This window comes from Canis lupus, chromosome 12, assembly GCF_003254725.2.
Source record: "Canis lupus dingo isolate Sandy chromosome 12, ASM325472v2, whole genome shotgun sequence".
Taxonomy (NCBI): domain Eukaryota; kingdom Metazoa; phylum Chordata; class Mammalia; order Carnivora; family Canidae; genus Canis; species Canis lupus.
Window position 1 is genome coordinate 36,921,775 of NC_064254.1, and position 14,349 is coordinate 36,936,123.

The 14,349-nt window shown below is 38.2% G+C and overlaps 1 protein-coding gene across 1 annotated transcript in view; it reads right to left on the reverse strand.

Annotated features, from left to right (window-relative positions):
* Nucleotides 1-14,349, reverse strand: part of COL12A1 (collagen type XII alpha 1 chain) — a 117,495-nt gene that overhangs the window by 43,254 nt on the left and 59,892 nt on the right. The window contains exons 26-37 of the mRNA XM_049092254.1: nt 13,823-13,959; nt 12,569-12,698; nt 9,875-10,014; nt 9,331-9,463; nt 9,199-9,225; nt 8,313-8,455; nt 5,943-6,072; nt 5,372-5,511; nt 4,819-4,948; nt 3,429-3,571; nt 2,234-2,363; nt 1,430-1,572 (exon numbers count right to left, since the gene is read on the reverse strand). Coding sequence (XP_048948211.1) covers nt 1,430-1,572; nt 2,234-2,363; nt 3,429-3,571; nt 4,819-4,948; nt 5,372-5,511; nt 5,943-6,072; nt 8,313-8,455; nt 9,199-9,225; nt 9,331-9,463; nt 9,875-10,014; nt 12,569-12,698; nt 13,823-13,959 — 1,526 coding nt within the window. The remainder of the gene's footprint in view (nt 1-1,429; nt 1,573-2,233; nt 2,364-3,428; nt 3,572-4,818; nt 4,949-5,371; nt 5,512-5,942; nt 6,073-8,312; nt 8,456-9,198; nt 9,226-9,330; nt 9,464-9,874; nt 10,015-12,568; nt 12,699-13,822; nt 13,960-14,349) is intronic.

The window sequence follows — 14,349 nt, forward strand, 5'->3', positions numbered from 1 at the left end:
AGCTAAGAACATGCCTGACACCTCGGTGCACATTACTGATTACTGCAGCATGCAGCCCTATGTTTTTCTCCATCTCCCATTTATGTGTTACATTTTCATGCATCCCTGCAAAAAAATGTGCACCATGCAAGCCACTGTGGGCCAGGCATGGTGATAGCTGCTGGGAATGCACTGGTGAGCAAACATGGACTCCGAGCCTACTCTCAGGAATAACAGCCTGGCTAATGCTACTAGGTCGAAAAGATGAAAAACAGGAAATGGGAAATACAGTCAACTACCTCCATGAAGAGGAAGTAAACCAGATAAATCTCTCAATCTCTCTTCCAACCCTATGCTTTACTTCTACAAACGATGTACCTCACTTGTGCCAGTGATTTCCAGCATAAAGTCCCCTGACTACAAATGGTGAACCGGGGGAAGAAATTATATTTTTAATGTTTTCAGAAAATGGGAGGATATTGAGTACTCATTCGTGGAAAGGCTGAATAAACTCTAAGCATGAGCTTCTTTGCTTTGGCAAACTAAATGTGGTAATATTGCTTATCTCATTTTGATGAGAAACTCTAAATGACAATTACATGTGTTTCTGATGAACAGGAAATAGGAGTTTGAATTAGAGTTTAACATATCAAGTTCAAATAGATTAAATATAACATGAGGATAACAAAGGGGGAATGATCCAAGAGGGTTTGTGACAAAATGGTTGTAAACCACAGACCTTAACTGCTTTACCATCAACATTTTGTGTAACATTCTACTGACCTATCACTTCAATTAATCACTATACTTTTTAAAGAGTGGTGAGTTTTTCCATCCATAACAAATGGATATGCCTGGTGAGGGCTATTAGGAAGCTACAAGAAACCTAACTCTGATTCTGGAGAGATAGTGTGACACACAAAAAGTTTGAAGCTAATATGAGACTATGTATATTCCAATACCAAAGTGTAATGAAAAATGTTAAATTTAAAGAAAAGAAACATCAGTTAGCACTTGAATACTTAAGGGGTATCTTGTAGAGAAATTAGATTTAAAGAAAGGATAGGATTTGGATGGTCACATCTTTTGAACATTAGTTTAAGTGGCTCAGAATATTATCATGTCTCACTACGCTTAGTTCCTATGAATAGAATTAGGTGGCTTGAAATATGCATTTCATGCAATAAGACAATTTTTCAATCTGTCTTTAGAACGGAAATGACCCTAAAGACATTGATTCTCTGTAACGTGGGAGGCCACATCAGATACACCTGGATGGTCACAATATCCTGTCAGAGGATGTCATATAAAATGTGACTGTCACACAAGAATCAAGGACTCAACTGTAATCACAGTACACTCCCAAAGAAAAAAGCTAAAAAAGCTTAATTTCATCTTCCAACCAGGTAAGAGATTACAAAACGTCCAACTAGATGAGAACCGGACTCACATATTCATCAATTGGATCGCCAACAGTGGGAGAATAAATGATCCTGTATTGCTGAACCGGCCCATCAGCATGATCCCAGGCTACAGAGAGGCTGTTGGTTGTTTCCCCAAAGACTCTTATATTTCTTGGTCCACTTCGTGGCACTAAATACATCAAAACACAATAAAGTTAGTTGCCAGCCTGTGAGCATGGTGGACATGGGGGAAGCGGGAAGGGCATAAAAGAATTTTACTTGGGTCAGAATAAGGAAGTTACTTGTGGGAGTTTCACATTCGCTAGGATGTTTACTCCCTTATGGTAAAATAAACACTTCCTATGGTTTTAATGTGAAACCATAAATAGTAGAAAGTGCTACACTTTTGGAGCTACGATTACGTGCTAAATTTTCAGTGACATGGAGCTAGGTTTGAACCTAAATATACAGTCTGGGAGAGAAAGGGATTATTTTAAAGTACAATAACCACCTCCGGTTTAATGAAACCTAGAGGCCGAGCCCTCACATTTCTAAAGTGCCCAGTTGGTACAGGGCAGAAGAAGAGAAAAACCCCTCCTTACGTCTCAGGTGAGAAAATGGCTGAATGAAGATCATTCGGCAGAGATGGCAGTCATGGGCCTTTCGCCTGGAATCCAACCGTGGGGATGCCCAGGCAAAAACCCCACGCCCGGACCTACCCTCGCCTGTGCAGAGGTGGAGAAAGCTCTCACCACCTCACTCACCACCCATCTCCCACTTCTCCCTGGCTCAGAGAAGCCCTGCCAAAGGAGTTACAAGGGAATGGGGTGGAGAAAGGATTTCTGCCTCACGCGTTCGGCCCTGGCCAGGGCTGGGATTCCCCTCTCCATCCGAGTAGAGAGCTACGATGTTCACAGAGTAGGGTGTGTCGGGAATCAGCCGCTCCAGGTGCACTGTGCGCGTGTTTCCTGGCACCACAATCTGGAGGGGAAGAAATGCCAGATTCTGCTTGACAACAACTCAAATGCTTATCAAGTCTTTTATTAGTCAACATAGTGACATTTATAATAAAAAGCTGAGCCCGGGCACGTCAGAAGCCAACTACTCTGCTTCCTCATGAGATCTGACAAAGTCATACTGTTAGATGCAATTTATCCTCAGAAATTCCCCCTCCAAAAAAAAGTTAGTTCATACTCACTAAGCTGATCAACATACTAAGCTATCCTTAGTAGCTTCACTTATCTCTCATTTATGTTTACTGTAAGGATTCTCAAATACAACATCCAGGGTTCATGATAGACACACATAAGAGAAGGGATCCCCCATATATGCTAGTAGGGAAGAGATATTGTGTTAAAATAGAGAACCACTCCATAAATGAGGAAGGGTAACATTGTCTGAGTAAATCCTACCACACACAGGGATACACAAATCATTTGTTTATCTTTGTTCACCACCATTGTCCATTTTTATAAAGACATAAATCAGCCTATCAATTTACTTTCCCTTAGATGTTCTGATTCTGATACTATTCTTATTCAAATGAGCAATTTCTGATTCTTACATTATCAATCTACCTATAAAATTGGATGATACTATGAATTGAAAATAAATTGGACTATTTGTAAGAGCCAGTGAAGGCAAACGTTATAGTTTCATAACGAAGACATTTCTATGTTACAACAAAGCTCATATCAACAAGGTTTATCAATAATTTGCATTTACTACTAGGGTTTCTTAACTCAAATAGCTAATTTAGATTTTCCCAAAACTCACTTTTGCTAACTAACCCTATAGGTAGTATATCTGCCTTAAATCATCAGGAGCAACCATTTAAACATTATTCATTGTCATGTTTGCAGGTGGCATTATCACAGGTCAGAAACGAGACACAAACACAAGACGGTGTTCATCAGGAAAGGAAGTTTCCATGAGACTCAGGGCCACACTGACAACTGACTTATTCTGGCCCAGCAGCCATGGCAAGAGATGCAGGGGAATCTATACAATTCTTTCACTGAACTCTAAGAGGACAAAATTGCTTACAGATTCCGAAGGTCTTGTGCCAGCCACAGGAGAATACACGATCCGATACTGCTGCACAGGCCCAGGCGCAGGGTCCCAGCGGACATCTAGGCTATTTGGCGTCGGATTGTACACTTGGACATTCCTTGCCAGCCCTCTCACCACTGAGGAAAGAAAAGCCAATACATATTTTCTTAAATCTTTTTATATATGTCTAGCTTTCGTTATCACTTCCCTAGGACTTACATTCTGTAACAGGATAAAATACTGTCCTCCTTCATTTTTCTAATTATCTACACACAAAAACAGATTAAAACCCTCTAACTCCAAATTTAGTCTAAGTTAGCCAATTATGGCCTTTGTCTATATGGGAGCAAAGTTGTTGCCAATAAAAATAAGCTAGTAAAAGAAGTAGTACTGGGTTGGCCATAAAAAGGACAAGGGATAAGGGACAAGAAACTGGAAAAGAAGCTTTGGTTTTCCAACATAGATAATGGAGAGATAGAGAAAAGTAATTTTATAGTGTCTGCCTTCTAAGTGCAAACTGACAACAGTTATGAAGCCCATTTAATCCAGTCAGCTGGTTTCAATCATTCATTCTTTCATTCATTCCTTCTTCATTCAAGAAATAGCTACTGATGTGTTCTGTGATTAAAAGAAAAGGCAAAAGGAGGGAAAAATAGAAGACATATTCAGTTCTCAATTAACTGCCCCAAATGGGACTTAGAAAAATATACAAATTAAATCCACGTATTAACCCGAAAGTCTACTTGAGCCAATAACATCATCTTTCTAGAGCATTAATCTTTTACCAAAAGAAGCCACCCATACTTGCTTTCTTTTAGCCATCAACAAGTATATCTTTAAAGCCAAAGAAATTATTTATTAGCATGCACAAAAGCCTGTAAGCAATACTACAAAGGACAGTAAAACCACTATAAACTGGTTTCTCTAGATGTTAACAGCAAATGAAAGCACACGGAATTTTGATGGTCAAAAGCACTTCATCAGCAAACCAGAGAAATGTGCAATCAAGTAATGTGATAAACAATTCACACTATGAAAGCCAATTACAAAGCACTGCTTCACACAAATTTATAAAGCACAAAGCAAAGCAAAATGAACTTTTGTCAGAGAAAGAGAATGACTGAAATAGCATACTGATGATCATATGCACATTCATAAATCCTGATGGTATCATTTCAGAAGAAGAATGCCATCATAAATTTGTTACGTCCTACACCAAAATGTTACCAGTTGGTGGTGTTTGGAAGATAAACCATGGGTAATTGTTATATATTTAGTTTATCATTCTGAAATTCCCAAATTCTCTTAATGGGCCTATGTAGCCTTTATAATGAAAAGCAAAATTCATAAAGAAAAGCTATATTTTTCTTCCTTCTCAACTTACATGTCCTTCCAGTATCTGATGTGCGTCCTCCATCACCTTCAGTATAAACAGGAACTACTGTAACGGTGTACGGGGTATCTGGCTGCAGATTCCTAAGAATGGCATAATTGGTATTCCCAGGGATTGGTACCTAAAGATTTTAATAAGCATAAAACACTCAATTGGAACAAATTATAAAAGAAATCATACCTCAAACAATATAAAACTCAAAATATTAACTCAAGACCAAGTCCAGAAGCAAGTTCTGTAATATTGGGGTATAAAGATGTGCTCCATACACACTGTTAGAAGAGGTTATAAAGACTTCTCTAGACCCCTACACTCACTCTAGGATCTCCCTTTGGAACTTCCCGAAATGATTACTTCCCCCCAGCTCAATCCCCAACACACCCAGGCACTAAGGCAACAATATTTTACCCTTTATCAAGTTCTAGTAAATGAATACGAACTTCTTCAGCCCTAAAGCAAATCAGCTAGCATTTTTATCTCGACTTTTAAATCATTCAGCTATAGTTTAAGTAAACATGCATTTTTCACTACAGGACATAATTACCAGTTCCTCTGGACCACCTGCTGTTGGTGCATAGAAGAGCTTGTACTGACGAGGGTTTCCCTCTGCATGGTCCCAGCGAACATTCAAGGTGCTGGTAGAAGGGTCATACACTCTGAGGTTCCTCACAGTATTCAGAGGTTCTGCAATGCACAGAAGGCCACATGACAGTGTGATCATGACAATCCAGCACACTCAAAATGCAAGTTCCTTGATATTTCTCAGGCACCTCGAACATGGCAGGGACCCCATAATGGGCACCCTACAAATATTTGTTGAAGTAGTGAATAAATCAAAGAATGCCTATGGTAATCTGGTACACATATCTCCTCTCCACAAGGTATTTTGGCCACAGAGTTGGGTTTTTTTTTTTTCTTTTTTCATGCTGGAAAGTAAGAACTGTCTTTCTCCATAAACAGAGACAGATAACTCCAAGTAAAGATATGAAGAGCAATTAATATCATTTTTAGATGCATTAAAATTTGATTAGCACAACCATGTCACCCCATTGTTTCCAGGAACAGATGTGATTCTGTGGTAGCTACTAAAGAAGCTAAAGGAGCCTGGTACTTACTGGTCTTGCCTCTTCCTGTCATCCGACCTCCTTCACCATCAGGATACAGGGAGGACACAGTGATCGTGTAAGGGGTGTCGGGCTTCAGTTTCTGTAGGACAACACTGTTCTGCCTTCCCCCTATTGTGGTCTTGAGGAAAACAGGAATAAATGTTAGCCTTGTTCTCTGCATCTCACTGATCTGTTAGAGAAAGCTCTTTCTACAAGGGAGCTGAGACCCTGGCCAAAATCTGGAAACATATACCACAGTGAAGGTTCAAAATATATCTTATGGTATAATTTTAAATGCAAAATATGCACCTTAAATCATAAAAAGCATTCTAAGCCTTAAACCGGTGACCTCAAGAAGATACTTCAACTTGCTTGCCACCAGCACAGCAAAATTTCATCCAAAACACACTTCACAGATCTCTTCCCCAAAAAGGCATTCATCATAAATGAGCTATGAAGGAGCTCTGAGATAGCAAAGAATTGCCTAATATTACAAGCTCTACATCATTTGCTATTATTTTTGCTTTTTTACAGAGGTTTTTGTTTGCTTTAGAAATAACCTTAAAATGACTCAGCAAAAGATCTAAAACTTTGATGTTTCCCTCCCCCCCAAAACTGCCATCCTAACAACTTTAGCTGTGCAAACTATATGACTGGACCCTTTGCCAGACCACACTCAGGCTGGGGTTCCCAGCCATCTCTGTGATACCAGCCTTGTGGTATGAAGCTTTTCAATTTTCTCCAATTACATAGAGTTTGAATTTTTTTATTCATTGCTTATGGCCCTCTAGCTATCTTGTTGAAAGAAAAACTTGTATGATTTGTTAACAATCTACCGAATTCAAATACTTACGTGATACTAATTAAAATCGCATGAAAATGGCCCACTGCCCACAGAGTGCACATCTGGATGGCTGGATGAGTTAGTACAGTCCAGATGTTTCCAGCTTACCGCACATCAATTCTTTGAGTTCCAGAGAAAGCTTCAGTGAAACACTGTACTGATCCTCAATATGAGCAAATTTAAATACAGTGGCTAATTTTACTTAATTGAATATTTGACATTATGAAAGAAGAGTATCAATATCCATATGGGCTATTTAATATTTAACAAATCTGAAGGCTTCCACTTAGCAGAACAAGTCCTATGAGTAAGCAAAGGGGTGTCCACCTACTTCTCCTGTCCAACTCTCCAAATAATTCTAGTATCAGTGATTCATTACTTTATTTCATGGACTAGCAGAAAAATGCAAACATCCCTAAAAATAACAGACCTCGAGGGATTTTCAGCTAATACTTTCCAGAGGGTGAGTTTGTGAGACTCTCAAATTATAACAAACCTCTACGAGACAAGTAAAGAGACTGCAGATGGCAGCTGGAGAGTCACTATCACCAAGAAGGGAAACAAGAAGGACAAGCTTCACCTGCTTTATGGCTTTACCTATATCTGGTCTGGCATAGACAAAAGAAGTTCTGTTTCTGACATGAAAATATCAGTTCCTCAAATGTCTTATTTCCTACAAAAGCCAGTTGACTACAGTTGGTTCTTAGTGTATTATTGATAATCTATTTAATTAGACAAAATTTCTACCCAAAAATACTACCTAAGACGAATTGTATGGAAACCTCAAAAGATGAACTCGAAAGTCAATCAGCTCTTGAGAAGGGAAAGTTTCCAAGTCAGCTAAACCCACTTACTATACAATCAGAAACCTAATAACCACTGCCAGCATCCACCTCTGCTAATATCCCTAGACTAAAACCCATTTGCTGGAGCTCGGCAAGTCAGGTGACTAATTGATAATGATTCATCTCTCTCTTTCTGAGGGTATGTGAGGAAATATTATGGCCCAAAGAATGTCAACAAAATAGTGGACAGGCTATTTATAGTCATACCATCTTTCTCAGAAATCTCCATTTGGAGAAATATAAAAATGATAAAGAGTATGAAATAGGTGAACAGCCACCTAGATCTGGAAACTCCAGATATAAGAGATACCTTACAACATGCAAAAACTGGAAAATTATAATAACAGAAATTTGGCAAACTTTCAGTATTTGATTAAATTAGGGTGAGATGGATTAAAAAATCTAAAGACTAAAAAAACATCTAGAGATCTTCATAGATAATCCACCTTTAAGAGTTTTTAAGGGAAATGTGCATGCATGAGGCACATGCCTGAAGCTGTGGGGCTACCCTACTATGAGAAGCAACTTTCATCTCCCGTGAGTTTCCATAAGGAATGGAGTCAAATAACTCCATTCAGTGTGGTAAATTTTGCATCACTCAAAATAGCATGACTAACTACACATTGGGGGTGAAAGGAATTTGAAGAAATAAGGTAGAATTTGTCCAGGTTTTTTTTTCAACAAAATTACCGTTTGCTCATTGCCTTCTCCTGTTGAAGGCTGGTAAGTGATTCTGTATTTCTGCACACGACCACTGGCGGGATCCCACTTAACAGTCAAGCTGTTAGAAGTTGCGTTGTACACCTGAAGGTTTCGTGGGCCACTTTTTGGAGCTGAAAAAGATTGTTGAGAAACAGGGTAAGGTCATAGAATGAGGCCTCCTCCCAAAATAAGTAAACAGAAAAAAAAAAAAAGAAAAAAAATCAGTAAACTTTTAGGTTTAGGACTAAATTTGACCTTATGATAAATGATGGTCATGGACTCTTAAATGACTCTTTAACAAATGGCAGTAAAGCAAGGTTTTTCAGGGAAGGTTTTTAAAAAAGGTCCCAATAGATGCCTTATAATTTAAAAGCAGAAAACCACTGACTGAAGTAAGTCAATCGGAGAAGGACAAACAGTGTATGTTCTCATTCATTTGGGGAATATAAATAATAGTGAAAGGGAATATAAGGGAAGGGAGAAGAAATGTGTGGGAAATATCAGAAAGGGAGACAGAACATAAAGACTCCTAACTCTGGGAAATGAACTAGGGGTGTTGGGAGGGGAGGAGGGCGGGGGGTGGGGGTGAATGGGTGACGGCACTGAGGGGGACACTTGACGGGATGAGCACTGGGTGTTATTCTGTATGTTAGTAAATTGAACACCACTAAAAAGTTAATTTATTAAAAAAAATAAAATAAAAAAATAAACAGTTCATTTCCTGATTTTCCCCAAAAAAATAAATAAATAAAAGCAGAAAACCTGTTTGCAATGGATTTTGTGGTATTTTACATTCACTCATTTGTTCATTCATTCATTCACTCATTCATTCATTATTTGGTTATTCATACAATTCAGCAAATTTAACTCTTACCTTGTGTTGTTAAGGGTATCAAACGAGCTAAAATTAAAAAAAAAACAGAATTGGGGGAATATTACTAATATAGCTCTATTTTTTAAATTAACTTTAAAATTACAATGTCCTATTTGAAAGTGGAACACCTACGTGTGCGCTCACTGCCAGTCAGGTCATCGCTTTCTGACTCATCAGGATAAATGGCAGTAACAGAAACTTCATAGAGTGTGTTCGGGTTCAGGTTTTCAAACACCAAAGTATTTTCATCTCCATTTAAGATGGTCTGAGTGAAAGAGAAAAAAGAAAAAAATCCACACAAAATTAAGTCACTATGTATACCACACTCTCAATGGCAGTTTATTGATATTATTTAGCCTGATGTTCTTCTAGCTTTGATGCATGCCAGGAGGTCAGATGTCACTATAGGAAAGGATGCTTTTCAGGCAACAGAGGTAATACATATTTCAAACAAAATTTCTTATAATGAAATAAGATGTTTAAAAAAAGAAATAAAGGAAGGAGGGAAGGAGGAAGGGAAGGGGGAAGGGAGGGAAAGAAGGGAGGGAGAGAGGGAGGAAGGGAAGGAAGGGAGGGAGGGAGGGAGGGAGGGAGGGAGGAAGGAAGGAAGGAAGGAAGGAAGGAAGGAAGGAAGGAAGGAAGGAAGGGAGGGAGGGAGGGAGGGAATTAATACTACCTCCATCTTATCTGAGCTTCCATATGGTGCCCAAGTTATTCTGTAGAGGGACACATCTGAAGCTCCATGATCCCAAGTCCCTCGGAAACTCTCTGGTGTTACTTCAGTTATCTTCAGGTTTGTTGGGGCTGGCACAGTGCCTATCATTAGATAAAGCAGGACTAAGTTTCTGAATGTAATCTACAAACAATACAATAAAACCACCCTGTTTTATTTTCATGGACATGAGGAATCAGGCTGAAAACATTGTTTAGAACCAAGTATTTTACCAATTCAGTTCACTTGGAAGATAAGTATAAGAGAAAGCTCCAAAAACTACAAACACTGTATGGATATAATGAGTTACTATTTGCATTCCATGAAAATGGTGATTTTTTTTAAAAAGTACCTCTTAGCAAGACTCTTCTAACCCAGTGGTTCTTAATCACCCTGTGTCTTGAACTTTTTTTTTCAATGTCATATTTGAAAGCTGAACATCTACATGTGAAAACCATGGACTTGTTCACACAACAATACACATAAGCACAAACTTTGGTATTAATTATTAGAGAGTGCATGGGTCATCATGGTCTATGAAATATGATCTAAGTAATCCATGCGTGAGGTTTTCCTATAGAACATTAATGTTAAACACAAGTGAAGCAGGCTGCACTGTGCCCTAGAGTGCTGATGACTGCTGAAACCCAATTAAAAGCCCCTCCATTGGCCAGACACTCTAGTTAATTTGCAGCACAAGGAATCTGGAATGTCTGCCACCCCCTGCCCCCTGGTTCTGAGCTTTCATTGTCAATTATTTCTCTACCCACTACTGACCAAAGCCAACTACACAAAATCCAGAGCCATCAAAAATGTATTTCTAGTAATTACAATGAAAAGGCCCATTGAGATAAAATGAGTACCAACCACTAAGGATGCAATTTGGCTATACCTGAAAGTTATTAGGAAATCTTGAGGATTAAAAACACATATTGAAAGTATTGATTTAGTATACTAAATTAGCTGCTTTCACTAGTCTTTTTTCCTGACTTTTTTTCTCTACTACACCTGTTATGCTTGTGCAAAACTGTATCAATTTTCACGTCCAACACTACCCTTACCAGTAAGAACTGATGCCAAGAAGGGAAGAGGGATCACATGGTAAGAAAGTACCAGATGTAGATTCTGTCCTATGTTAAGGAGCAGGCTGTCACATTTGGCAAGAGGCCCTGATCATGTATAAACAGCTAGGTATGAAAGGAGAAGCTTTTGAGCCTCTAGTGAGGGAGTTACAGGACAGGAAGTAAAAATTCCAGATTTGTATTGATCCCACCAATGGCTTATTAGATGAGGTGGGGCAAGTCATTTAAATTCTCTAGATCTGTGCTGTCTACTCTCAGAGTCACTAGCCATATACAGCCACTGAGTACTTGAAATGTGGTTCGTCCAAATTGAGATATGCCATAAGTATAAAGTTAACACACATTGGATTTCAAATAAATATTATGGAAAAAATCATGTGAAATATCCTAATAATTATTCTACTGATATATGTTGAAATGATAATATTTTTGACATAATGGATTGAATATAATACATTATTAAAATTAGTTTCACCTCCTTTTACTTTTTCAAATGTGGCTACTAGAAAATTTTGAATTATGTAAGTAGCTCCCATTATATTTCTTCGGAACACTGTTGGCTCCAGACCTCAACTTCTTAACCACTATTTGATTAGGAAATTATGTGCTGAGCACTGTGCCAGGCACTGGAGATGCAAAGCTGTGTACAAAGTAAGTGTGTCTCTGCCTTCATCTGGGGTGGGGGGAGCAAAGGGAATGCAGAATAGATAGGAAAAAAACAAGAGGTAATCATAATTGAGTTAAATACTATGCAAGTAAAAAAAAAAAATACTATGCAAGTACCACAAGAAGGAAAGAAACAGACATTTTGTAAGCAGCAACAAGATAGAATGGATGAGGAGGAGCCTAGGTAGGGGGTTGTGCTCCCCTGCCTTTCCACCGTGTAAGCTTCCCCTTCATCTGAAATCTGACAGTGTATAATCTGAGTTTCACTCACCTCACCTTCCCTACACAATCCCATGTATTGTCAATTAAATTAATTTTTATTATTTCTACAGTGAAATCATGAACTAGTAAGAGCAAAGATACTTTTTTTGTTACCTCTGATAGCACTTTACATATAGTAAGATCTAAAAAATATTTGATAAGCAATACAACTTTCCCAGAAAAAATGTCCAACATACATCAGGAATATACTTCCTCCTCATCCTCCCACACACACTCACATGCATGTGCACACCCACACACACACAAAACATACACATACACACACCAGTTAAGTATCTGGAAGATGAATTAATGACAGTGGCTGAAAGAATAACAGTAGGATAAGAATTATCATAAAAGGAATAGACATGTTCAATCACTATATTGTATACCTGAAACTAATGTAACACCATATGTTAACTATACTGGAATCAGAATAAAAAACTTAATTGAAAAATAAAAAAATAAGTAAATAAAAAGAATGGATATGAAGGTAGAAGAGGGAAGAAAATAAGTGAAAAGCAATCTGTGAGCTCAAACATTAAATACTCAAAAAAATAGCACCAAGAAACAAAATGACCAAATAAGTTCAGCTATACAGTCATGTAATGTCATTTCTCAATTATCAGGAAGCATAATCACAACTTACGGGTAGTTTCTTGAGCAGTCACTGGGGGAGACTCCCCCTCATCATATATGGCAGAAACGTCTACTGTGTACAGGGTTTGTGAGAAGAGGTCTCTGAGAGGGGTGCTGGTCCGCGACCTGTCTACCTCCACCTGTAATAGAGCAGTGGAACAATTTTTACAAAGGGTCTGGTTTTAATATCACTGTTGTTTACTGTACCTCTTAGCACAAGAGTGTAAGAATTGTGTTAGAAAAAAATAACAATGTTTTCCAATATGCAGAAGAATCCGGGAACTAGAGATAATTTAAATGCTTCCAAAGTGGAAAATGTATTACTAAAGCTGTATCTGAGCACTGAGGTTCAGTAATTAATGGTTGCCTACAGATTCAAACCACCTAATCATTTTTCACCAAGTCTCTCTGTTTCCCTTTGTATTACTGCCTTATTTCTCTCAGAAATGTTCTCCTGTGCATTATCTCATCTGCTGTGTGCAAGAACCCTGTGAGACCTGCTGGTCACTGTGCCTCTTCTGAAATTGAAACCCAGGATGAAACGAATGTGTGCATATGTATAAATTAGCTTTAGTATAATCCAAACAACCAGCAGAGTCAAGAACTAGGGTCTTGCCAAAACTATTTCTATCTGCCAAAACTGTCTCTGAGATTTTGACATTAATGAGCCCCTAAGCACACATAAGTTTTAAACCTATTCTGTAGTATGAAAGCCCTCAATTTGCTCCCATTTTGAATTAGGTTGTCATGGAAACAGATCTCTGCCTGAACATCATCTCAAAAACACTTGCAACCAATGGCACACTCCTCTAAGAATCTGTTTACCCTTTCTCTCAGTCCTACTCCATTGTCCTACCTTCCTATTATCTGACAAACTCCCCTCTTCTTTCCTGGACCCCTGACTAGCTTTTATTTTTAGACACATTATCATATTTTTTTTAGTAATTCATAGACTGCCAAGCACCATAAAAGACATCTGGACAAGAAGAAAGTACCATCTACATTCTCTAACTCTTTGTCCATGACTTTGGGACGATGACTTTGAGATTCATATCACAGAAGAAAAAATTTCTAAACTAAATACAACACAATCCATTATATTATCAATATTCAAAAATTGCTCTACTAATATAACAAGTCTTCAACCCCATGTTAATACAGTGACAAGTATGCAAAACAGGCTTTTCTCTGTACTTGTTTGGGTACTTTTGTTAAACTTACTAGAAAACAAATATTCCCAACTCCATTCTAACCTTCAACCTACCTCTTTGACATCCTCTTCTGGTGTTTTGTAGCGAACGATGTATTTACGCACTTTTCCAGGTGCAGGTTCCCATAAAACGTTCATGGTACTGTGAGTCACATCTCTGAGTCTCAGATCTCGAGGTTTGGGTAAAGGCACTGGAGATGCATGAGAAATGAGGTCCAGATGTGGCTCTCAACCACAAAGCTCTCAAGCATTCACATAAGCTTTCAAGGTGTTTTGAAGAAAATTTAACAGTGCGCAGCAAAATAACCTTAAACAAATATCCTGATGATCAAAGTACTGTGATTGTACCAGATAGCACTCAATTCCTCTTAAGAAGGATTTTTTCAAATATGATAAGTTGACATTTTTATTACAATTCTAATTTCTCTTTTATACATAAACTTCTTTCTACTCTATTTTCATAAGCTCTTACTCAGCTACAGTAAATCATAATTCACCACCAATGTATAGCTCACGTTTTTTTCTCAGATATTTAAATCAGTTAAGACAGAAAATAAATCGAGGGCAGCCCAGGTGGCTCA